Below are 23,407 nucleotides of genomic sequence, written 5' to 3' on the forward strand. Positions count from 1 at the left end.
TCTCCATCTTTCTTTTTTTCTTTAATATTAATAAGATTGCCAAGAAGAAAGAAATTAATACTTCAACTTTTTTTTCTTGATACTAAAACGGAGAAGAGTTACTCTAAATTTTTTATTATTTTTATTATGCAAAGAGGAGGATATTTTCTTCTAAAGTTTTTTAACTTGCTAAGTTGGTTTAATGGTAAGATAAATTACCTAAAAAATAACTCTAGAGGGGTAATTGATAATAAGACTATAGTTTATGGGGGTAAAGTGATAATATTTTAAGGGTTAAACATATCTTTTCACTTTAATTAACAAACTTTGTTACGTTTGACCGTTAGTCTTGGGGGTAAAGTGACTAAAAGTAATGTTAAGGGAGAAATTGATAGTGGCACCAAACGTTAAGAGGGTAAAGTGAACCCTTTTTAACAAACCTTATTGGCTATTGCAACTTACAAATGCATACCCAATTATTTCTAATTTGGAAGAGGAAAAAAATTTTAATGTTTAAAAGTTTGTTTTAGTTTCTGAAATTTAAATTTCTGCAATCAAGTGTAGGATGTCTGCTTAGGGAGCGAGATAATAGTGCTGAAATTAACCGTGATTAATATCATTTCGCTATGAAAAAAGGGCTTTTGCAGAACTGAAAAGCTAGTTAAATTGGATCTCAAAAGATAAAGCGGAATACCATTTGAAGAATTACATGACTTATAAATGCTCAAATTACATATCCTTTTCTTTTGGTTGACTTGACACCTACGATGGGATACTTCGTAAAAAAAAAAAAAAATGTTTTCACGGTACTTGTATGAGGAATAAAGGAATGATGAAGGGCTTCTAAGAAATTTCTTTGTTTCAATAGGCATTTATCCAACCCAATCCATACGCTGTTGTGGACAACAATCGCTATTGCCCAGTCTTTCAACTAAGAATTTGAAAAGCCAAACGCGCATATCTCTATTATTCAAAGTAAACAACGGAGAAGTCAAGATACTGGGAGAAACAAGCACGCATCAACCTGTTGAAAATGAAGATCACCGCAGATCACGGCCAAGCAGAGAATTCACATAATGTGATGAAGAAAGAGATTGTCTATCCTAAATTGGCTCAGCTTGTATTTTGAGCTGAGGCAAACCTTGCCTTCGTATTTTCTTTATGCAAGCTTATAAGCCAAACAACCAGCTAAGTCAAGCAATGATGGTTGTAGAGCAGAGATTATGTTTTGCCTTTTTTCTTGCTAGTCTGCTTCTGTCGTCCTCATCATCTCTGAATGTCCGATAAAGAAATTATAATTCAACTGCAAATCTTCCCGCTCTGAATGTCCAAAAAAGAAATTATAATGCAACTGCCCATCTTCCCGCTTTGTGGATTAACCATGCTTCTGGGGCCATGTTGATCAATGGCACGGGTACAGTGGTACCCATCCTCCTGAGGGAAAGTGATGGACCAACTTATGTGTGCAGCTTTTACTGTAACACAGGAGATAGTGATAGTGAATGCCTCTTTGCCTTTGGAGTTCTCATCTCCCAAGGTCGGGTAATTAATATTGATGGACGTGGATTTCTGCAGGCCCCAGAATTAGTCTGGTCTGCTAACGGGAATAATCCTGTTCAGAGTAATGCAATATTGCAACTTAAGGAAGACGGAGATCTGGTCTTGGCAAACTCTAATGGCACCTTGATATGGTCCAGCAATACGAGGGGAAGGTCTGTTTCAGGCTTAAACTTGACAGAAATGGGAAATCTCGTACTGTTTGGGCCCAACAATGAACCCATTTGGCAGTCTTTTGATCATCCCACCGACTCGTTACTTCTGGGACAGAAGTTGGCTCGTGGGCAGAAGCTGGTAGCTAGTGTTTCCGCATCCAATTGGAGTCAAGGTCCGCTTTCTCTTGCTGTTGGCTCTGATGGCTTGTCAGCTTATATAGAGTCTGATCCACCACAAAGATACTATGTGTCTGGCATCAATAGTTATCCTTATTATGAGTTCAGGAACGGAGGCTTCAATGACTTTACCATTCCTCTAGCATCAGTAGCTCAATTCATGAAGTTTGGGCCTGCTGGGCATTTAAAGGTATATCAGTGGGGATCTAATGGATTTACGGAGGTAATTGATCTTTTGAACGCATATGTCGGTGCCGGTGATTGTGGATACCCTATGGTGTGTGGCAACTATGGGGTCTGTACTCTGTACAGAAGGGCAATGTGGTTGTATTGAAGGAACAAATGCCCACGAGAGTTATTTCAGCTAAATAAATTTCAGAAAACCAGAACTTGGATGTTCTCTGCTCAATCCAATTTCTTGTGATCACGTCCACGATCATAGTCTTCTGGAGCTAAAGAATACATCTTACTTTGCATTTGAAACTAGCTTGGACAAAATGCATACCGTCATGGAGGAGTGCAAAAGTAGGTGTCTAAGTAACTGTTCATGCAAAGCAGCTGTGTTTTCCTATACAGATCCATGGCTTAAACATTTAAGAAGCAACGGAAGTTGCTTATTGCTAAGTGAAGTTTTTTCTATTATTAACAATGAGAATTATGGCGGATCAGCATATAGTACAACTCTTCTTGTTAAGGTACAAAATACTCGTGTCAATAAGGCAAGGCGTAAAACAGTTATACCGGCATCAACATTTGGCGGTTTCTTTGGTGTGGCATGTCTAGTCGGTTCTTGTCTGGTTCTTTTAATGAGAGTATTCAAGGAATCCAATGAAATTGAGGTGGATTTTCTGAGCAAGGTACCAGGAATGCCTGCAAGATACTCTTATGAGAACTTGAAAGCAGTGACAGAAGATTTTAGCAAAAAACTTGGGGAAGGAGGATTTGGTTCTGTTTATGAAGGGGCACTAAGTAATGGCACGAAGATAGCAGTCAAGTGTCTTGATGGTTTGGCTCAAGTGAAGGACTCCTTTATAGCGGAAGTGCAGATAATTGGTAGCATCCACCATGTTAACTTGGTAAAACTTATTGGTTTTTGTTTTGAGAAATCGCACCGGCTTTTGGTTTACGAGTACATGGCAAGTGGATCTTTGGATAAATGGATCTATGGTGGAAAGGAGAAACAATCTCTTCCATGGAGTGCAAGGAGAAGAATCATCACAGACATTGCTAAGGGATTAGCTTATCTCCATGAAGACTGCAGTTATAAAATAATTCATTTTGACATCAAGCCCCAAAACATCCTCTTAGATCAGAACTTCAATGCAAAAGTTGCTGATTTTGGATTGTCAAAGCAGGTTGAAAAGGATCAGAGCAGAGTCATTACAAGGATGAGAGGAACACCAGGGTATTTGGCTCCTGAATGGTTGAGCTCCGTGATCACAGAAAAAGTGGATGTTTACAGCTTTGGCATCGTGATGTCGGAAATCCTTTGTGGGCGGAAGAATTTGGATTGGTCTCAGATCGAGGAAGACAGGCACTTGCTGAGTGTTTTCAACAGAAAAGCAGAAGAAGCAAGACTTGAAGACTTGATGGTGTGCTGTTTGGTGACTTAGACTACGAATCTGTCTGCTCCACATTTTTTTGGTTCATCAATCCAGTCAGAAAAACAGGGCAAATCTTTTTACATAAAAGTAGAAATAAAACAAGGAAAGGCAGAGCGTTGAGAAGCAGCGCAATTTAAACTATGTGGCCATTCAAGTAACTAATAAGTAGCTTTGGACTCTCCGAAGTATATGAAATATGAAAATTACTAATGAATGATAGTGTAATTTCTCATTAATTATGACTTCGACAGACATTAGCATTGACATTAGTGTTCTGCTATAACCATTGGCTAAGTTTATAGCCAGTCATGCAAAGTTTCCAGAGTAAAAGTGGGAATGAATCATACATAGTGAATAACGAGTTTCTTGTTAAACATCTGACCACCATTAAATCTTACTTATTTAACATGCCACCTTGTCATTGCATTATGCGTTCCTAAATATGTTCATTTAGATAATAAATAAATAAATATTAGCATTTAGTTTTTGAATCTCCACTTAATGAGAAAACTATTTTTTTTTACTAGCTAGTTAATAATATTATTTTGTCGAAATCTCATAGTTCTATCAGTCCAATATTTGTCTTGTAGGCTTCTTTTTTTTTTTTTTTTTTTTTTGAGGAATTTGCCTTGTAGGCTAGTGTGTCTAATTTGTCGTTGCTTGTTATCACTCACGTTGCATCATTAACACAAACAAACTTGCCCACTTGATAATGTCCAGTCATGTTATCTCGGGGATAAAAGTAGCCCACTCGATGTCATCCAAGACTCAATGGGTGAGCCTACCAGGTCTCCCAGTGGCAATTTCTCCGAGTAGGGTTGCAGATAAGTCAAGCCGCTCGCGGGCGCTCGTAATTCAATTCGATCAAAACTTGATTCAAGCTCGGACAACACTAATATTTTATTATTTGTATATATATTATGAGCCGCTCGATATTTCATATATGTATATATATATTATTTTTTTATTTTATTAGCAAAATTACATATATATCCCGAATATTTCATTATGTATTAAAGGAAAAATTGCTATTTTATTTACTTTTTAAAAAATATAATAATTATTGTTTAATTTTTGAAAGCTTGAGTAGACAAGAGTTCAAACGCTATTCGACCTGAATTTGAGGTTGAACTTTAGTTCAACTTTACATTGAGAATTCGTCGAGTTCAAACTTGGTAAAATTGAATTAAGACTCGAATTGATTAGGCTAAAATTCGATTCGAATCGGTTCGTTTGCAACTCTACTTTAGTAAACTACAAGAAATGTGCAATTCGGATTTCAATAGACCTAAACAATAATTATGTTTTCACCAAAACTTGTAACGTCTGTCCATATTGATCATTTTGATTCTTCAGCTGTCGACAGTATTCCTAAAATAAGTAGGAAGGGTAGAAGGAAAACCAGGTCCAGTACCATATCACATTGACGGACCCAAATCATATTTATTACAGAAGTTGGCTGAAGATTGACAAGATTTGGGCTTTGATCCAGCGTTGTTAAATTCGGGCCGGACTGACTAGTATGATCGATCCAACTGTAAATCGGCCTTCTTTTCGAACTGATTTGTCGTACAAAATCATTTTGATAAAAAATCAGTCAAAGTCATCAAAAATCAGTTAAACTGGTGACCTAATTTGACTGGTTGACCCATTTCTCAAACTTTTCTTGTTTTTTTTCCAAACATAATTTGAGTTATCTAAACTTTAAGACTTTTATTTATTAATAGGAATAAGAAAATGTCATTCAATTAGTGAAAATACCAAAATCACTCGCTTTCATGAATGATCTATAAATCAAGATATTTTCATCCCTATCATCTTATTAGTTTAGTACCAGCGATTCCAGTTTGCATTAATTTGTTTTAATTTAGTTTTTCAAGTTGTTTTGGAGAATGGACATATTTTAGCCATGAATTTATATTTTTATATATAATTATTAGGTGTATGTTTGATTGCAAGTCTAATATTTTTGGCACATTTTGTATGATTAACCGAATATAACCTAGAGCTTAATTCCAATATTTCTGAAACTTATAAAAATAAAAAATAATTATGACGTCATGCTGATACTAGAAAATTTTTTAGAATGGTCCGACCAATCTAACTAGTTGATTTTTGACCCAATAGTTTAGCAGAGTCGCTATACGATTCGAGTTTAACAACATTGCTTTTATATAAGCTTGTTAATGGCCTCCAGTTTGTATGTAGGCATCGTCAAAACTGAAATAGAGACTGAGAAATGACATTCTTTTTTGTTGGAAGATTAAATTCTAAAATCTATGTTTTTAATTTGAACACTTGTGTTTATTTCTTTTAGTAGACCAGTTTTTGCATTATTTACATCACTCAAAAATGCAACATGAAGTAGTTCCAACCCCACTAGCAAAAAAGTTAAGCAGTAACTTTTGAAGCCGAAAACGAAGTGCACCAAGGATCAATTTCTTTGACTTCGTGCAAACGCACTCCACATGTTACAATTGGCTGAAGTACTAAGATTTGGACCAGCTTAAAAGATAAATTGGCTTACGTCTTATTCACAGTAATATTACTGCAACATTTTGGCAATGAATATCTTGCTCCTGAGTGCTGGCTGACCTAAAAGACTACAATCCATCCCTGATCAAATTCAAATGGTAGCTAAAGCCCGCCTGTAGCTTTTAATTGGTTTTGAATCTACCTGTTTGTTATACAAACTTGATAGAATTTATCAGTTCAGAGCGATAAAATGAAGTCAAAATCTATCTAATCAAAATGGAAATGTAACAAAATGTATTCGGAAAATCAGTTTCAGGCAGCCCACAGCTCCAGTGTTTTTATAGCACATGACAACCTTAATCCATCTGTACTAGCATTAGCTATTTAAGCAGGAGATTGTAGCCATTTTCCACATCCTCAAACACTGCAATCTTTTCTTGGTTGAGTGATAAGCTGAGAAGTACTAACAATGAAGATATCACTGCTCTTCATGATTTCATTCCTTCTATTTTTCATTTCCACAGTCTCCTCCTTCTCTTCAGCTGCTGAACCCGAGCCAGTGCTCGATATAGATGGAAATGTGCTTCGAACTAACCACTACTACTACATATTACCTGCCAAAGTCCGCGGAAGGTTCAGAGGTGGAGGGCTTGCGTTATCGAGCATTGGCAATGACACTTGCCCAGTTGGCGTGTTTCAAGAATTGTCTGAGCAAAGAAATGGCATCCCCTTGACATTTTCGCCTGTGAAACCGAGACATGGTGTTGTTCGTACCTCGACAGATTTAAACATCGAATTTGCTTATCCAGAAACCTGTGGCGAATCTCCGGTTTGGAGGGTTGATAATTATCTTGATCCATTGGTTGATAGCTTTGTATCCATCGGTGGAGTTGTTGGAAATCCTGGTCCTGCGACTTTAGGCAGTTGGTTCAAAATTCAAAAATTTGGCTATGACTACAAGCTTGTTTATTGTCCCACAGTCTGCAGCAATTGTGATGTTATTTGCAAAGATGTTGGCATATTGTACCAGAATGGGGAAAGACGTTTGTTTCTGAACGATTATCCACTTAGGGTCGTATTCAAGCAGGCATGAAAATCATGAGATTCGAGATCAGTTGATTTTCTTGGATGTATTCTGTGTAATGCTATAAGCTTGTGACAAAAAATATAAAATAATACTGGTAATAAGGAAATCTCCCTGGAAAATGGGGGAAAACCATGTAATAAGGAAGCATTCTAAGTCCTTTTTTTTTAAAAGAACTAGTTTCGTCGCATGTGTGTTAGTGTTACATATTGCATATCTCGTGCATTGTAACTCTTATTAGCTATGTTAATTTTTAACAATAAATAAAGTGAATGAAATATAATCTACATCTTTCATTCCGCTTCAAATCATATGTTCCTTTCTTTCTTTCTTTTTTTTTCTTTTTTGTTGTGATATATAATTTTTCCATGAAGTACAAATATTCAAAGAAAGAGTTCTGCTTCCCAAAACACATGCAGGACAATATATGCTGTAGCAGATACAAATAGAAGTTCTCGAATTTATGGCAAAAGTACCATGTTATTTCTTTACACTATTTAATTCTGGTAGTCTTGATTTTTTTTTTCTTTTTTCCACTTAAAAAGTGAATTTTCATTTAGTTTCTTGAACACTAGTTGGTGTATATAGTATCAATGTAGGAAAGATTATTCATATTGCATATCTCGTGCATTGTAACTGTTATTAGTTATGTTACTTTTTAACGATAAATAAAGCAATGAAATATAATCTACATGTTCAATTTCATATGTTCCTTTCTTTCTTTTTTTTTTGGGTGCAATATAATCTTTCCATGATCCCATTCTTTTGTAAATAGTTTAGCAATAGAGTTGGATTAACGTTCAATCTGTGATGTAAATTGATATGGGGAGCCCCAATCTTTGTGTAAACTCAACAACTTATCAATAAAACTATGAAACGTACAATATATATATAATCTTTCCACAAAGTACAAGTATTCAAAGAAAGAGCTCTGCTTCCCATAACATGTGCAGGACAATATACAGAGAAGTCGACACATATAGAAGTTCCCAAATTTTTGGCAAAAGTACTGTGTTATTTCCTTACACTATTTATTTCAGGAACTAGGCATAGGAAGTTCAAGGGCTGTTGAAGACAAATGTACAGTATGAAGTTCAAGGGATGGTTGAAGATTTTGTCGCGGCTTTTGTTTTCCTTCTTTCAACTTGAAGCCAACCCGTTTACTTATAATCTCTCTCACCTTACCATCTAGCCCAACCGTCTCCCAACTCTTGTTTTCCTTTAAAAGAGTCTTTCCTCACTTATTTCCTTGAAAATCCACTAATGTATGCACTATAGTTCAAGAAAGATTAATTCTTTGCAGAAAAGTCACGAAAAAACTTAATCTACATCAAAAGTCTGACAACATAGCATTTTGTTTGAGCAATTTAGGAACTAGGACCAAGAGATAAAGTTAACCTGCACAAACAGAGAGAGATTGAGAAGTTACTTTCTGATAAGCCGAACGAACACTTAGAACTCTTCTAAAATGTTCAGAGGTAGCTACAAAGAGTCAAGAGAGAACTCTCTCACACATACATATGTTTTGCTAGAAAATACTTGTCTCTTTGATGAAAGAACATTTAACCCCTTTTTATAGGGTTTACAAGACAGGAAACTGATTCAAACTAGGAGACCCTAGTGACTACTTGCAGCCTTGTGTCTTTCCAAAGTTGGCCGACTATAAAACTCCTAAAATAACTAGGAAAACCAAGACTAAACAACGTAAAATTGACTCACTAACAAAGACTACCAATCGGACTACAGTATATGAACTTTATAACAAATGACTAAACTGATGTGCCCACGCCTTGTCGAACGCAAGTATTCTGACCAATGTCTTGATCAACCCGAATGGCATTAACACTTGAGGATTCTTCTTGAATAAGAACTTCAATCGTGTTAGAACCTTCAAAAGTGCTAATCATGTAATTTGAATGGAACCTGGCGAGGGAAGGGTATCCGGAAGGAAAGAGAGAAATAAGAAAGAAAGAGAGAAATAAGAAAGAAAGAGAGAGAACAGAGAGAGAGAAATGAGTAGAGAGGGAATTAACGAATTCAGTTATTTTCTTGTCTGCTGGTACACAGGTGGGCCCACCTTTAATACATTCATCCGACTCAGCAATTAGCCGCCCTACCCAATATCATTTCTATTAAATGAAATGACATCGTTTCATGCCCTCAATTCCTGACCCGAATTCCCAATTTCTAACCCAATTACCCGCTCCTAACAATTCCTCCCTCACAAGAACAGACTTGTCCTCAAGTCTGGAACTCAGGAAACTGGTTGTCAATGAACGACTTATCTTCCCACGAAGCTTCATCATAGCCCAAGTGATTCCACTTGATCAAGAATTGGATGACAGTCCTTCCTTCACGCAGGATAGCCCTTCGCTTAAGTATGGTTTCTGGTCTCAATGGACATTGATCACAGTCGTCCAGTTCTGGTAACTTAGGAGAGCTGGATTTCAGCGGTCCTAGCTTCCTTTTTAAAAGAGAAACATGGAACACAGGGTGAATTTTCGCATCAGCTGGTAGTTTAAGCTTGTAGGCTACTGCTCCCACCTTCTCCTCAACCTGGAATGGTCCGTAATACTTGGCAGCCAATTTGAGACATTTCCTTACTGCTACAGTTTGCTGCCTATAAGGTTGTAGCTTCAAGAACACCCAATCTCCTTCCGAGAAACTCCTCTCAGTCCTGTGCTGGTCCGCATAGTGCTTCATACGCTGTTGAGCTTTCGCAAGATGTTCCTTGATGTAGCTTGAAATCCTGCTTCTCTCTTGGACCATATCAGTCACTGTAGGTACCACTGAGTCCAGATATGGCCCTAGTGGCAATGGTGTAGGTTTGTAGCCAAACAAAGCTTCAAAAGGGGTCATATTCAAGCTAGAATGGAAAGTGGAATTGTACCACCATTCTGCCAGTGGTAGCCACTTGCTCCACTGTGAGGGTAGTTCACCAGTCATGCACCTCAGATAGCTTTCTACACACTGGTTTAACCTTTCACTCTAGCCGTCAGTCTGAGGGTGATAAGCTGATGAATAATGAAGACTCACTCCAACTAATTTGAAAAGCTCCTTCCAGAACACACTGGTGAACACTTTGTCTCTATCAGTGATAATAGACTCTGGCAGTCCATGCAGCTTGTAGATATGGTCTAGGAAAACCTGAGCGACTGTCTTAGCTATGAAGGGATGAGTAAGTCTGATGAAGTGCCCAGACTTGGTGAATCTGTCTATTACTACCAGAACAATGTCATACCCTTGTGACTTAGGCAATCGCTCAATAAAATCCATAGTGATGTGAAGCCAAGCTTGTTGAGGAATAGAAATTGGTTGTAGCAATCCGGGATAAGGAACATGCTCAGCTTTATTCTTTTGGCAAGTATCACAGTTCTGCACATATGCAATCACTGCCTGCTTCATTCCAGGCCAATAAAACAAGGATTTGAGCTTCTGCCAGCAGTTCCTTTGGCCTGAGTGCCCCCCCAAGGCAGAGTCATGCAAGGTCTGAATCAGTTGGCTCCCCCTACATAAATCTTTCCCTGATACTTCAGAATTCCATCCATCAGGCTATACTCCGCGTGTGCATTAGGGTGTAGAACCAGTTGGCTCATGATATCTTGGCATTGCAAGTCCCCTTCATAGCTCTTCTGCAACTCCTTCATCCATCCAGGTTTAACCGATGAGATGGCTAAGCAGGACCCCAGCTCAATTGGTTGTGCAGGTTCATGCCTCCTGGATAAGGCATCCGCTATCAAATTTTCAGCTCCCTTCTTATATTCTATCTTATAGTCCAACCCCAAGAGTTTAGTCATCCACTTGTGTTGGATAGCAGTGTTAAGCTTCTGGTCCAAGAGATATTTCAGTGACTGATGATCAGTCCTTATAATGAAATGGTTGCCCACCAGATAGTGTCTCCATTTTGTGACAGCCATTACCAGAGCTAACAGTTCTTTTTCATAGACTGAGAGTCCCAAGTTTTCGACTGAAAGTGCCTTACTCAGGAAGGCAATGGGGTGTCCTTCCTGCATTAAGACAACTCCAATTCCTCCCCCACTCGCATCTGTCTCAACCACAAAAGGTTTTGTAAAATCTGGTAACTGCAGAACTGGAGCTGAGCACATCAATTTTTTTAAGTGTTCGAATGCACCCTGAGCTTGACTGTTCCATTTGAAGTTATCCTTTCTTAGTAATTCAGTGAGTGGTTTACAAACCAGACCATAGTATTGGATAAACCTCCTATAATACCTTGTAAGACCCAGAAAACCCCTCAACTCCTTAACTGACTAAGGCACAGGCCACTGCAGAATGCTGCTAACTTTTGAGCAGTCCATGCTAACACCCTGATCTGTGATAGTATGCCCTAAGTAGTCAACCCTCTTCTGAGCAAATGCACACTTAGATCTTTTCACATAAAGTTGGTGTTTCCTTAGAATCTCGAATACAGCCCTCAAGTGTTGAACATGAGCATCCATGCTAGGGCTATATACCAGAATATCATCAAAAAAAATCAATACAAACCTCCTCAGATGAGGTTGAAATATCTGATTCATCAATGATTGGAAAGTAGCTGGTGCATTAGTAAGCCCAAAGGGCATGACCAAGAATTCAAAGTGCCCACAGTGAGTTTGGAAGGCAGTCTTGAAGGTGTCATGAGGCTTAACCCTGATCTGATGGTACCCTGCGGTGAGATCCAATTTTATCTTGTAAACAGACCCTACTAACTCGTCCGGTAGTTCATCCACATTGGGAATTGGAAACCTGTCCTTGATGGTCATTTCATTCAATTTTCTATAATCCACACAGAAACGCCAAGTCACTTCTTTCTTCTTAACTAGCAGAACAGGTGAAGCAAAAGGGCTGTTGCTGTACTTGACTATTCCTTTCTGAAGCATTTCTTCCACCTGTTTCTCTATTTCCTCCTTGTGGCAATGGGGGTACCTGTAGGGCTTCAACTTGAAGGGTTGTGCCTCCTTTTTGAGAAGAATCTCATGGTCCACACTCCTGTGAGGGGGCAAGGATTTTGGAGTCTGGAACACATCATCATAATCCTGAAGCACCTCCCTGATTTCCTGGGGAATAACTGTTGCTTCTTCTTCTACCTCCTTCTTACAGTTCAAAGCCAAGCACATCTGTCTTTTATACTCTATGAAGGTTCTCAGGTCTCTTCCTCTGATCAAATCCATATCACAATCTTCTGCTTGTCCATGTAAGTGAATTTCATTTCCTTCATTGTGTAAAGATATCCTGAGTTGTTGGAAGTCAAACGTGATAGGACTAAAGTGTGTCATCCAGTCCACCCCTAAAATTATGTCCCATCCCTCTAACTCCATCACCTTCAAATCAAATCTGAAACTATGTTGGTTAATTTTTCAGTGCACATTGGGATAGATAGCATTGCTGGTCACAGTAGTTCCATTTCCCATTATGACAGAAAATGGCTGTTTAACCATTCTGTAAGCAATATCCATCCCAATTACCATTTCACTGTTGATATAACTGTCTGAACTACCCGTATCTACCAAAATAAAAACTTTCTCCCCATCCAGGTTGCCTGTCAATGTGATTGTTTTCCTTCTCAGGGATTCAGACAATGCATGTAGGGACAGCTCCATAGTTTGTCCTGGATTCCCTGTCTGTTCATCCTGCTCACCCACAGCATCTTCAAATACTGCCTCCTCTTCATCCTCCAATATCATACAGTTTACATACCCTCGCTTACACTGATGTCCTACACCATATTTTTCCCCACACTTGAAGCACAGTCCCCTACTTCTTCTATACTGCAGCTCCTGTGTTGAAATCCTCTTCACGTCCTTAGCATCTTCCTGCACCTTGTTACTGTACCTAGGGCCCTTAAGAGCATTACTGACAGGGACCTTGTAAGTGTTGCTGTCTACCACTGATGTATTACTCCTTGAAAATCCAAACCTACCCTCTCCCAACTGTTTAGAGTTTTTATTCTGCACCTGGAGTGAGCACTCCTGCCACTGAGACAGTTCGAAAGCTTCAGTCAAAGTAGCAGGCCTCAGCATCCTAAGCATAGGTTTGATCTCCTCCTTCATGCCACTAATGAAGCTAGAAATGAAGTAGGTTTCATCTAAATTCCTGTTCTTAATTAACATTAGTGGTTTCAATTCTTCGAACTGCTCCTGATATTCCTTCACACTGCCTTCCTGTTGCAACTTATTAAATTCCTCTACTATATCCTTGCAAATACTGTCTGTGAATCGTTTGCATAACAGATCTCCAAATTCTGTCCAACTCAACTCAAGCCTTTCAAGTTTAATACCTTGGAACCACTTGTCCGCTCTTCCATCTAAGTACATTTCTATGATTTCAACCTTCTAATTTTCCAGAATTTGATAATTCATGAAGTATTTATCACATTTGCGCAACCATTCCCTAGGATTTTCTCCACTAAACAGTTGCAAATCTATCTTAGGAGGATTAGGAAGTTGATACTTACTCCAGTCTCTTCTGTAGGAATTCTGTTGATCTCCTTCAGGTTGCAATCTTTGATGAGGTGGCGGCGTAGGAAGAAGTGATCCTTGATCCATCATGATTCTTTCTCCTCTGTCCGCTACTTTTTCCTGCGCAGTAGTCATCCTGGATAGCAGTGCATTGAATTTCTGATCCAGAGACTTGCTGAAGTTCTGTTCCATTCCTGACAACATATTCTCCATCCGTTTGTTGTTTTCTTCCAATTCCATTGTTAAGTTGTTCTTGAGCTGTTGCTGCTCCGATTGATGTGAAAGTAGAGATTCCATCAGTTCTTGGAGTTTGATTTCCTGCCTCTTAACTTGTTCCTCCAATGTTCTGAATCTCGTACCTTCTGCCATGGATTTGATCTCACTCCAAGGATCTAAAGCTCTGATTACCAATTGTTAAGCTCTGAAGTGCTAATCATGTAATTTGAATGGAACCTGGCGAGGGAAGGGTATCCGGAAGGAAAGAGAGAAATAAGAAAGAAAGAGAGAGAACAGAGAGAGAGAAATGAGTAGAGAGGGAATTAACGAATTCAGTTATTTTCTTGTCTGCTGGTACACAGGTGGGCCCACCTTTAATACATTCATCCGACTCAGCAATTAGCCGCCCTACCCAATATCATTTCTATTAAATGAAACGACATCGTTTCATGCCCTCAATTCCTGACCCGAATTCCCAACTTCTAACCCAATTACCCGCTCCTAACAGTTTTGCTGGAAAATACTTGTCTCTTTGATGAAAGAACATTTAACCCCTTTTTATAGGGTTTACAAGACAGGAAACTGATTCAAACTAGGAGACCCTAGTGACTACTTGCAGCCTTGTGTCTTTCCAAAGTTGGCCGACTATAAAACTCCTAAAATAACTAGGAAAACCAAGACTAAACAACGTAAAATTGACTCACTAACAAAGACTACCAATCGGACTACAGTATATGAACTTTATAACAAATGACTAAACTGATGTGCCCACGCCTTGTCGAACGCAAGTCTTCTGACCAATGTCTTGATCAACCCGAATGGCATTAACACTTGAGGATTCTTCTTGAATAAGAACTTCAATCGTGTTAGAACCTTCAATTATCTCTAGAGTAGCACGAACCAAAGTGTTAAGTTGACTGGCCAGCTTAGCTCACAATCAAGTAATGAAACCAAGTTGAATTGGATCATCTTGAACTCAACAGGTAGCTTGCACTTTCCTTTTGATTTCGAGAGTTATAATAAAGAACATAAGCTGTTGACATCAAATTTTAAAATATGTATTGGTCAAATTTAATTTTAAATTTCTAAAAATTCGAAACAATTCCATCCTGTGTAACATCCGCCCCAAACAAAAAAAAAAGTAAAATAGTAAGTTGTGAAGCCAAAAACTATGCACCAAGGACTAACTTCTTTGACTAAATGCAGTTCCTTGGGACGTACTCCATAGTGCTGTTGGCTGAAGTACCAAGATTTGCATGTTATTATTTATTACTTAAAACATCACTCCAGATAATTTTAGGCCAGTGATGATGTTAATCCTGGGTACTGCTGGCTGACCTAAAACATTATAAATTGATCCCTGAAGAAGTAGAAAAAATAGTGAAAACCCACCAGTGGCTTTTGATTGGGTTTGAATGAACCTGTGTATTTAGACAAATTTGATAGAATTCATTAGCTCAAAACAATAAAACGAAGCCAAATTCCGTCCAATCAAAAGGTGAATGGAAGCAAATATGTTTGGAAAATCAGTTTCAGGCAGCCACAGCTCCAGTGTCCTACGGTACTACGTGCAACCTGATCCTTCTGGACTGGCATTAGCTATTTATAAGCAGAAGATGGAAGCCATTTTTTACATCGTCAAACGTTCAATCTTTACTTGGTTAAGTGATAAGCTAAGAAGTACCACTAATGTTGAAGACATCACTACTTTTCACCACCCTTTCATGTAATATTTTCCATTTCCACAAACTTCTCCTTTCGTCAGGTGCTGAAGCATCCGAGCCAGTGCTTGATGTAGCTGCAAAGAAGCTTCAAACTGACCTCTAATACTGCATTTTACTAGCCACTGTCAACTGCAAATTCAGAGGTGGACGGTTTACTTTATCCAGCATTTGCAATTATACTTGCCCTGTTGGTGTTTTTCAAGAAACGCTGAGCAAAGAAATGGTATCCCCTCGAGATTTTCTGATAGGGTGTTAATTGTTAGTAATTTTATTGTTAATTTTCCTTTTTATCCTTGCCAAATATTGCTTTAATTTGCTTTAATTGTCAATATATATTTATATTTGGTATTTGGATATAATTTCAGAAATTGGAGCAGAAACCTCTTGAGAAGATTATTGTGAAACTTTGCACAATTTTGGTGCAAACCAACGTAGAAGAATGGAATTGCATTTGGGAATTCAATTTGGCTAGACAACATGTCAAAGTTGGTGGGGACCGCAAATAAGTTGTATTGTCTAAAGTGTGCTTTCTTTGCACATTTGTGGTTTTGCTTTCTTGTTGGTGAACGTGTGCACTTGGTCAAAAAGAAAACCGACAATTGCTTTTGTTTTGAGTGGAATGGAAATGATTGTGTAGAGAAATGATGACCTCTTTGAAGGACGTGGGGTGATGTCTCCATTTTGGCTGGTTTTTTATATATGAAGAAATGGGACGAGCTTCAGAAGACATTAGACTAGTTTTGAGTTTTCTCTCCAGAGAAGCTCCGTAGGAGGATAGAGGAGTTTTTAGTTTTCTCTCCGAGGGATGTTCCAGAGGAGAGAATATGGAGTTGTTTTGGTTTGTTGAATTCTAGTGTGCAATTTTCTTATTCTCTTCCGAGAGCTTTGTTATTCACTCTCTCAATTAGCGAAGAAAGATGATGTCTTTAAATTCAATTGAATTGCGTGGGAATTTTCTTATGAGGCGTGGCTAATCTTCTCCTCTAGTCAAGGATCAACGCGAAGACGCAGTCCCAAATATCTGTGAGATCTAATTAATTTTACGTGTTCCTTAATTTATTAATATTTGCATGTTTTCTATTTTAATTTCCATGGGATTATTTTGTTAATTGGATATCAAGGGCCCGATGTGCAATTTGACTTCTTAATCTCTTGTCAAATTAATCAATTAAATCCGTAATTGTTTAGTTGGTTAATATTAGTGACAACTAGTATTTTCACATACTAGGGGAACATGCAATCTGATTTAAATAACCCTCGTAGCGTGTTATTAATTTGGGTTAGGCTTTTCTAGTTTTTAATGCAATTAGGAAATTAATTCCTGCGGTCGTACCTAGGAGTATTTCCTGGTTAGGGGTAATCAACGGTCGTACCTTGGTTATCAATAAATTAAGGAAAAGCTGGTCGTTAGAGCTTATCGGCGACTATAACTAACCTGTTAATAAAATTAAGTGAACTTTCTTTGCATCAATGATCGGATGAATGGACTGTGTCTACGTAGTTGTATCCTTGGTTAGAATTTATTTATCATTTATTTAATTGCTATTTACAATTGTATTAATTAATTATTTATTTTTGGTTAATTATTTTTAGTTAAATTGTTTAATTATTTATTTTTAATTTCATTTTGATAAAAATCCCCCATGTCTCGAATTTAAAAAGAATCAAATTTTTTTCCAGTCCCTGTGGATTCGACCCTGCTTATTACTATACACAGAAAATTTATTTTTTTTAAGCAGGTATTTATTATTGCACAGGCACGACACCTGTCAATTTTTGGCGTCGTTGCCGGGGACTGGCGTTAATTATTTGTTTCTTTTTAAGTTCATTTTTGTTCTAATTTTCTGGTATTTTTTTTTCTAGTTCATGTCTCGCTCTTCTCGTACAGGTGAATTAATTTTCGACCCTGAAGTAGAGAAGACCGCGCGTAGAACGAGAAAAGAAACCAGGCGGCTCAGAGAAGAGCAATACGGTATTGCATCTCAGGGACTTGATCCAGAGGTTGAGCCGACAAATTTGTCTGGTGACAATTCGAGTGATTCAGACCAAGAGGAAGTCACTATGGCAAATACACGAACATTAAAGGAGTTGGCTGCTCCTGATTTAAATCAGCAGCCCTTGTGCATTACTTTTCCAAATTTAAATGATGACACTCCCTTTGAACTAAAATCTGGTTTAATTCATCTCTTGCCATCTTTCCATGGTCTACCAGGTGAGGAGCCCTACAAGCACTTGCAAGAGTTCGACGTCGTTTGCAACAGTATGAAGCCTCCGGGAATTACAGAAGAGCAAATAAAGATGAGGGCTTTCCCCTTCTCTTTGAAGGACTCCGCGAAAGACTGGCTCTACTACCTACCGCCTGGTAGTATCACCACGTGGGACCAATTGAAGAAAAAATTTCTGGACAAGTACTTTCCGGCGTCTCGAGCTGCGAGCCTAAGGAAAGAGATATGTGGCATCAAACAACACCCAGACGAGTCACTCTATGAGTACTGGGAGAGGTTTAAGAAACTATGCACCAAATGCCCTCAGCATCAGATAAGTGAGCAACTGCTCATTCAATATTTCTATGAGGGGTTGCTTTTCAGGGACAGAAGCATAATCGATGCTGCAAGTGGAGGGGCGTTGGTGAACAAAACTCCTCGAGGAGCATGGGAGTTGATTGAAGGGATGGCTGAGAACTCACAACAGTTTGGTTCAAGAGAGGACATCCCGACGCGCAGGGTGAATGAGGTGGAAACGTCCTCTATCCAACAGCAGATCTCCGAATTAACATCTTTTGTAAGACAATTAGCTGTGGGGAATGCTTCACAAGCCAAAGTGTGTGGGGTGTGCACTGCCGTGGGTCATCCTACGGAAATGTGTCCACTGGTTCAAGAAGAAACTGCAGAACAGGTGAACATGGCTGGCCACGCGCCCGCGCCAAGAAAGCCGTATGATCCATACTCAAACACCTACAATCCTGGTTGGAGGGATCACCCCAACCTTAGCTATGGAGGAAATAGGCAGTCTAATTTTGTGCCAAATAGACAGCAAGGACACCAACAGCAGTACCATCCTCGCCCACCACCACTACCACCCCCTTCAAATTCAAGTCCGTCCATGGAAGAGATGATGAAGCAATTACTTGCTAATCAACAAAAGACGGATTCAGACCTGCAAAGCATGAGAAATCAATTGGGACAGGTGCAATCATTGCAAAATCAAATGAATCAAATGGCTATAACAATCAATCGTTTGGAGTCCCAAGTTCAAGGAAAGTTGCCATCTCAACCTGAGGCAAATCCAAAGAATGTAAGTGCAATGACCTTGAGGAGTGGCAAGGAAGTTCAAGGATCCGAACCGGTGATTCCTAAAGACAAGGACGAGGAACGGATTGAGAAAGAATTGGAAGAGGAGGGCAGAGACAACAAAAATGCAAAGGTACCCTCGAACCCAATTCCTACAGCTAAAACTAATCCACCTCCCTTTCCTAGCAGGTTAGAGAAACCAAAGAAGCAAGACAAGGAAAAAGAGGTCCTGGAGATCTTTCGCAAGGTGGAGATCAACATACCCCTACTGGATGCGATTAAACAAGTACCCAGGTACGCAAAATTTTTGAGGGACCTGTGTGCCAACCGCAAGCGGTTGAAGGGAGATGAACGAGTTATAGTTGGGGAGAATGTTTCAGCAATTCTACAAAGAAAGCTTCCACCGAAATGCGGAGATCCAGGTATGTTTACTATTCCTTGTAGGATAGGTAATATTATGATTGGAAAGGCCATGTTAGATCTAGGAGCATCGATTAATGTCATGCCAAAGTCCATTTATGCTTCATTGAACTTAGGCCCTTTGAAAGAGACTGGGATAATAATCCAATTAGTTGACAGGACCAATGCATACCCTGACGGGTTGATTGAAGATGTTTTGGTAAAAATTAACGAATTGGTTTTTCCAGCTGATTTTTATGTGCTCGACATGGAGGATGAACACTCCCGTGATCCATCACCTTTGTTGTTAGGTAGACCCTTTTTGAGCACAGCCCGAACCAAAATTGATGTTAATAAGGGTACTTTGTCTATGGAATTTGATGGTGAGAATGTTCATTTTAACATTTTTGAGACCATGAAATATCCATCCGATTCAAATGTTGGCTTTGTTTTCTCGGTAAATGTTATTGACCCTGCTATACAGGAGGTTTTTGAAATTGAAGGCAGGGATGAGTTAGAGGTCGTTCTGACCAGGCACTTCGAGTCCGAAACAACCTCTGGAGTAGAGTTGAGTGAAGAGCTTAAATGCGTGATTGGATCGTTGCAAACGTTACCAACCACGAAGACAAGGTATGATCTCGCACCCATTTTTATACCTGAACCTCACAAAAGGTTACTTCCATCTGTGGTGCAGGCACCTATCTTGGAACTGAAACCGCTGCCGAAACACCTGAAGTATGCATACTTAGGTGAAGGGGAGACACTTCCAGTGATCATCTCCGCGGGTTTATCAAAGGTTCAAGAAGAGAAACTACTTCGAGTTCTTAGGGAACATAAGCAGGCGATAGGATGGACCATCGCCGACATCAAGGGAATTAGCCCCGCGGTGTGTATGCACCGAATTCGACTCGAAGAAAATGCTAAACCCGTACGGCAAGCTCAACGGAGATTAAATCCTCTCATGATGGAGGTCGTAAAGAAAGAGATTTTAAAACTGCTGGACGTTGGAATTATATTTGCAATATCAGATAGCCCGTGGGTAAGTCCAGTACAGGTGGTCCCGAAGAAGGCAGGGGTGACAGTGGAATCAAACCAAGAGGGTGAGCTCGTACCAATTCGAAAGCCCACCGGATGGCGACAGTGTATCGATTACCGAAAGCTAAATGCCGTCACGAAAAAGGACCATTTCCCCCTCCCTTTCATTGACCAAATGGTGGAGCGATTAGCATGTCGAGCTTACTATTGTTTCTTGGATGGATTTTCAGGTTATTTTCAAATTGCCATCGCACCCGAGGACCAAGAAAAGACTACTTTCACCTGCCCGTTTGGAACATTTGCATACCGAAAGATGCCATTTGGATTGTGCAATGCACCTGCTACCTTCCAAAGATGCATGGTAAGTATCTTTTCAGAATATGTTGAGAAGATTATTGAGGTTTTCATGGACGATTTCAGTGTATATGGTGAAAGTTTTAAAAATTGTCTAGATAACCTGAAATTGATCTTAGTAAGGTGTATAGAAACTAATCTCGTGCTTAATTGGGAAAAATGTCATTTTATGGTTGAACACGGGATAGTTTTGGGTCATGTTATATCATCTACAGGTATTGAGGTTGATAAGGCAAAAATAGATGTTATATCTACTTTACCTTACCCCGCGAGTGTGCGGGAAGTTCGTTCTTTCTTGGGTCACGCAGGTTTCTATAGAAGGTTCATCAAGGACTTCTCGAAAATTGGAGCACCCTTGTTCCAACTTTTGCAAAAAGATGTATCCTTCGAATTTGATGAAACATGTAAGGGGGCATTCAATAAGTTAAAGGAGTTATTGACCACCTCACCTATTATCCAACCCCCTGACTGGAACCTCCCATTCGAAATCATGTGTGACGCCAGCGACTATGCAGTAGGTGCGGTATTGGGTCAAAGAGTAGGAAAGGCAGCTCATGCTATCTACTACGCATCTCGAGCCTTGAACGGAGCTCAATTGAACTATTCAACCACCGAAAAGGAGCTTTTAGCAGTTGTTTTTGCCTTAGAGAAATTTCGATCTTATTTACTTGGTACTAAAGTTATAATTTTTTCTGATCATGCAGATTTGCGGTATCTGTTGACCAAGAAAGAGGCAAAACCGCGATTGATACGGTGGATATTGTTGTTACAAGAGTTCAACCTGGAGATCCGAGATAAGAAAGGGGCAGAGAACCTGGTAGCAGATCACTTGAGTCGAGTACAAGTCGTCGAAGAGGACCTCCCATTGAGAGAAGCATTTCCCGAGGAGCATTTATTTTCTATTAATTCATCCTTGCCTTGGTATGCAGATATTGTTAATTTTCTAGTCACTGACAAATTTCCTACAGGATGGCCTAAGGCAAAGAGAGACAAGTTGAGGAGCGATGCAAAGTTATACATTTGGGATGATCCTTACCTCTGGAAGCGGGGTGCCGATCAAATCATCCGTAGATGTGTAAGTGAAGTTGAATTTCAATCTATTCTAGCATATTGTCACTCTTTTGCTTGTGGAGGTCACTTTGGACCGAAGAGAACGGCTCGTAAGGTGCTAGAGAGTGGATTCTATTGGTCAACTCTATTCAAGGATGCCTACTCATTTTGTAAGTCATGTGATAAGTGTCAAAGAGTGGGTAATATCTCTCGTAGGGATCAAATGACTCAAACCCCAATGATTTTTGTTAAAATTTTTGACGTTTGGGGCATTGATTTTATGGGTCATTTTCCTTCGTCCTTTGGTTTTTTGTATATATTGCTTGCTGTAGATTATGTTTCGAAGTGGGTAGAAGCAAAGACCACCCGTACTAATGATTCCAAAGTGGTTGCAGAATTCGTTAAGTCTAATATTTTTGTTCGCTTTGGGATGCCGCGAGCAATTGTAAGTGATCGGGGTACTCATTTCTGCAACAAAACGATCGCTGCAATTTTTAGGAGATATGGTGTCTTGCACAAAGTCTCTAAATCCTACCATCCTCAGACAAATGGTCAGGCGGAAGCATCGAACCGAGAGATCAAATCAATTCTAGAAACGATGGTCCGACCCGATAGGAAGGATTGGAGTGTGAGACTAGAGGATGCACTATGGGCATATAGGACGGCATACAAGACACCTATTGGCATGTCCCCTTACCGATTGGTATTTGGAAAACCATGTCATCTTCCGGTAGAGTTTGAGCATAGAGCGTTTTGGGCGGTCAAGCAATGCAATATGGATATCGAGGAAGGCGGAATTCAAAGGAAGTTGCAATTACAAGAGTTGGAAGAAATCCGAAATGAAGCATACGAGAATGCAGTGATCTATAAAGAGAAGAATCGGATCTTTCATGACCAACAGATCTCTAGGAAGACATTCGTCTGCGGGCAAAAAGTTTTACTATACCACTCCAAATTGAAGTTATTTCCAGGTAAGCTACGTTCTCGTTGAATTGGTCCCTTTGTTGTAACTAATGTCTTTGATTATGGTGCAGTGGAGATCCAGAGTCTGAAGACGGAGAAGAAATTTGTGGTGAATGGTCATCGTCTCAAGCCTTATTATGATGAGGCTCCAGTTGAGCGAGTAGAGATGACGCATTTGGAGGACCCAATTTGCTTGGTTTAAGCAAATTATGGGCTATGTCTAGCCAAAGACATTAAAGAAAGGCGCTTTTGGGAGGCAACCCAATTTTTGATTTTGTTGGTTTTTGTTGTTCAATTCGTTAAATATGTCGTTTCTCATCTGGGTATTGTTTAAATTTGATATTTTCTCTACTATGATCAGGACAGGTGATCATGGCGTGCCCGCGCGGAGAGGGCACGCATTAATCTTACAAGTTCCAACTTCAAGGTCAGAGAATGTTTTCTAATCTTGGCGTGCCCATGCCATGTTTGACGAACTAAAAAAAAAAAAATCAAAATGCTGTTATTTTCCTTCTTAACATTCGTTTTAGTTTTTCAGCAATTCAATTCTGAAAAAAAAAAAAAAAAACTGTAAGATCAAAAACTATTTTTTTCCCCTTTCTTTTTCTCTTTTCTTTCTTTCTTTCTTCTTCTTTTCTTTCTTCTCTTCCCGCTGTCCCTTTCTTTTTCTTTCTTCTTCGGCTGCGAACCGCACCCTACCGCCGCCCACTGCCGCCCACCCCAGCTCTTCTCGCCGCTGCCTCGGCTCTCCTCGCCAAGGGTGAACACCAGCTCATCTGACCTCCTTCACCCTTGCCGTAGCCACCGCCTCCAAGATCCGCCTGAAGCCCCGAAAGCCGCGCACCACCAGATCCAGCTGCCGCAAACTCTTCTCTCTCACAGCCACCACC

The 23,407-nt window shown here is 39.4% G+C and overlaps 1 protein-coding gene, 1 non-coding gene and 1 pseudogene across 2 annotated transcripts; 2 read left to right on the top strand and 1 right to left on the bottom strand.

The window, feature by feature from the left end:
* The first annotated feature begins 1,374 nt into the window (after positions 1 to 1,374).
* LOC113738860 (G-type lectin S-receptor-like serine/threonine-protein kinase SD2-5) lies at positions 1,375 to 3,543 on the top strand (annotated as a pseudogene).
* Positions 3,544 to 6,416: 2,873 nt separating this feature from the next.
* Positions 6,417 to 7,040, top strand: LOC113738861 (kunitz trypsin inhibitor 5-like). The gene has a single exon (XM_027266138.1). It carries the CDS (start codon positions 6,417 to 6,419, stop codon positions 7,038 to 7,040), a length of 624 nt encoding a protein of 207 aa, XP_027121939.1.
* A 10,819-nt stretch (positions 7,041 to 17,859) lies between these two features.
* On the bottom strand, positions 17,860 to 17,966 carry LOC113740500 (small nucleolar RNA R71). Its single transcript, XR_003460495.1, has one exon. It is a non-coding gene; the product is annotated as a small nucleolar RNA R71 (small nucleolar RNA).
* Positions 17,967 to 23,407: the final 5,441 nt, after the last annotated feature.

The sequence above is a fragment of the Coffea arabica genome, chromosome 4c, assembly GCF_036785885.1.
Source record: "Coffea arabica cultivar ET-39 chromosome 4c, Coffea Arabica ET-39 HiFi, whole genome shotgun sequence".
In the NCBI taxonomy this organism is placed as follows: domain Eukaryota; kingdom Viridiplantae; phylum Streptophyta; class Magnoliopsida; order Gentianales; family Rubiaceae; genus Coffea; species Coffea arabica.

Coding starts and splice junctions, on each gene's coding strand:
- LOC113738861 (XM_027266138.1), top strand. CDS start 6,417: ATGAAGATATCACTGCTCTTCATGATTTCATTCCTTCTATTTTTCATT.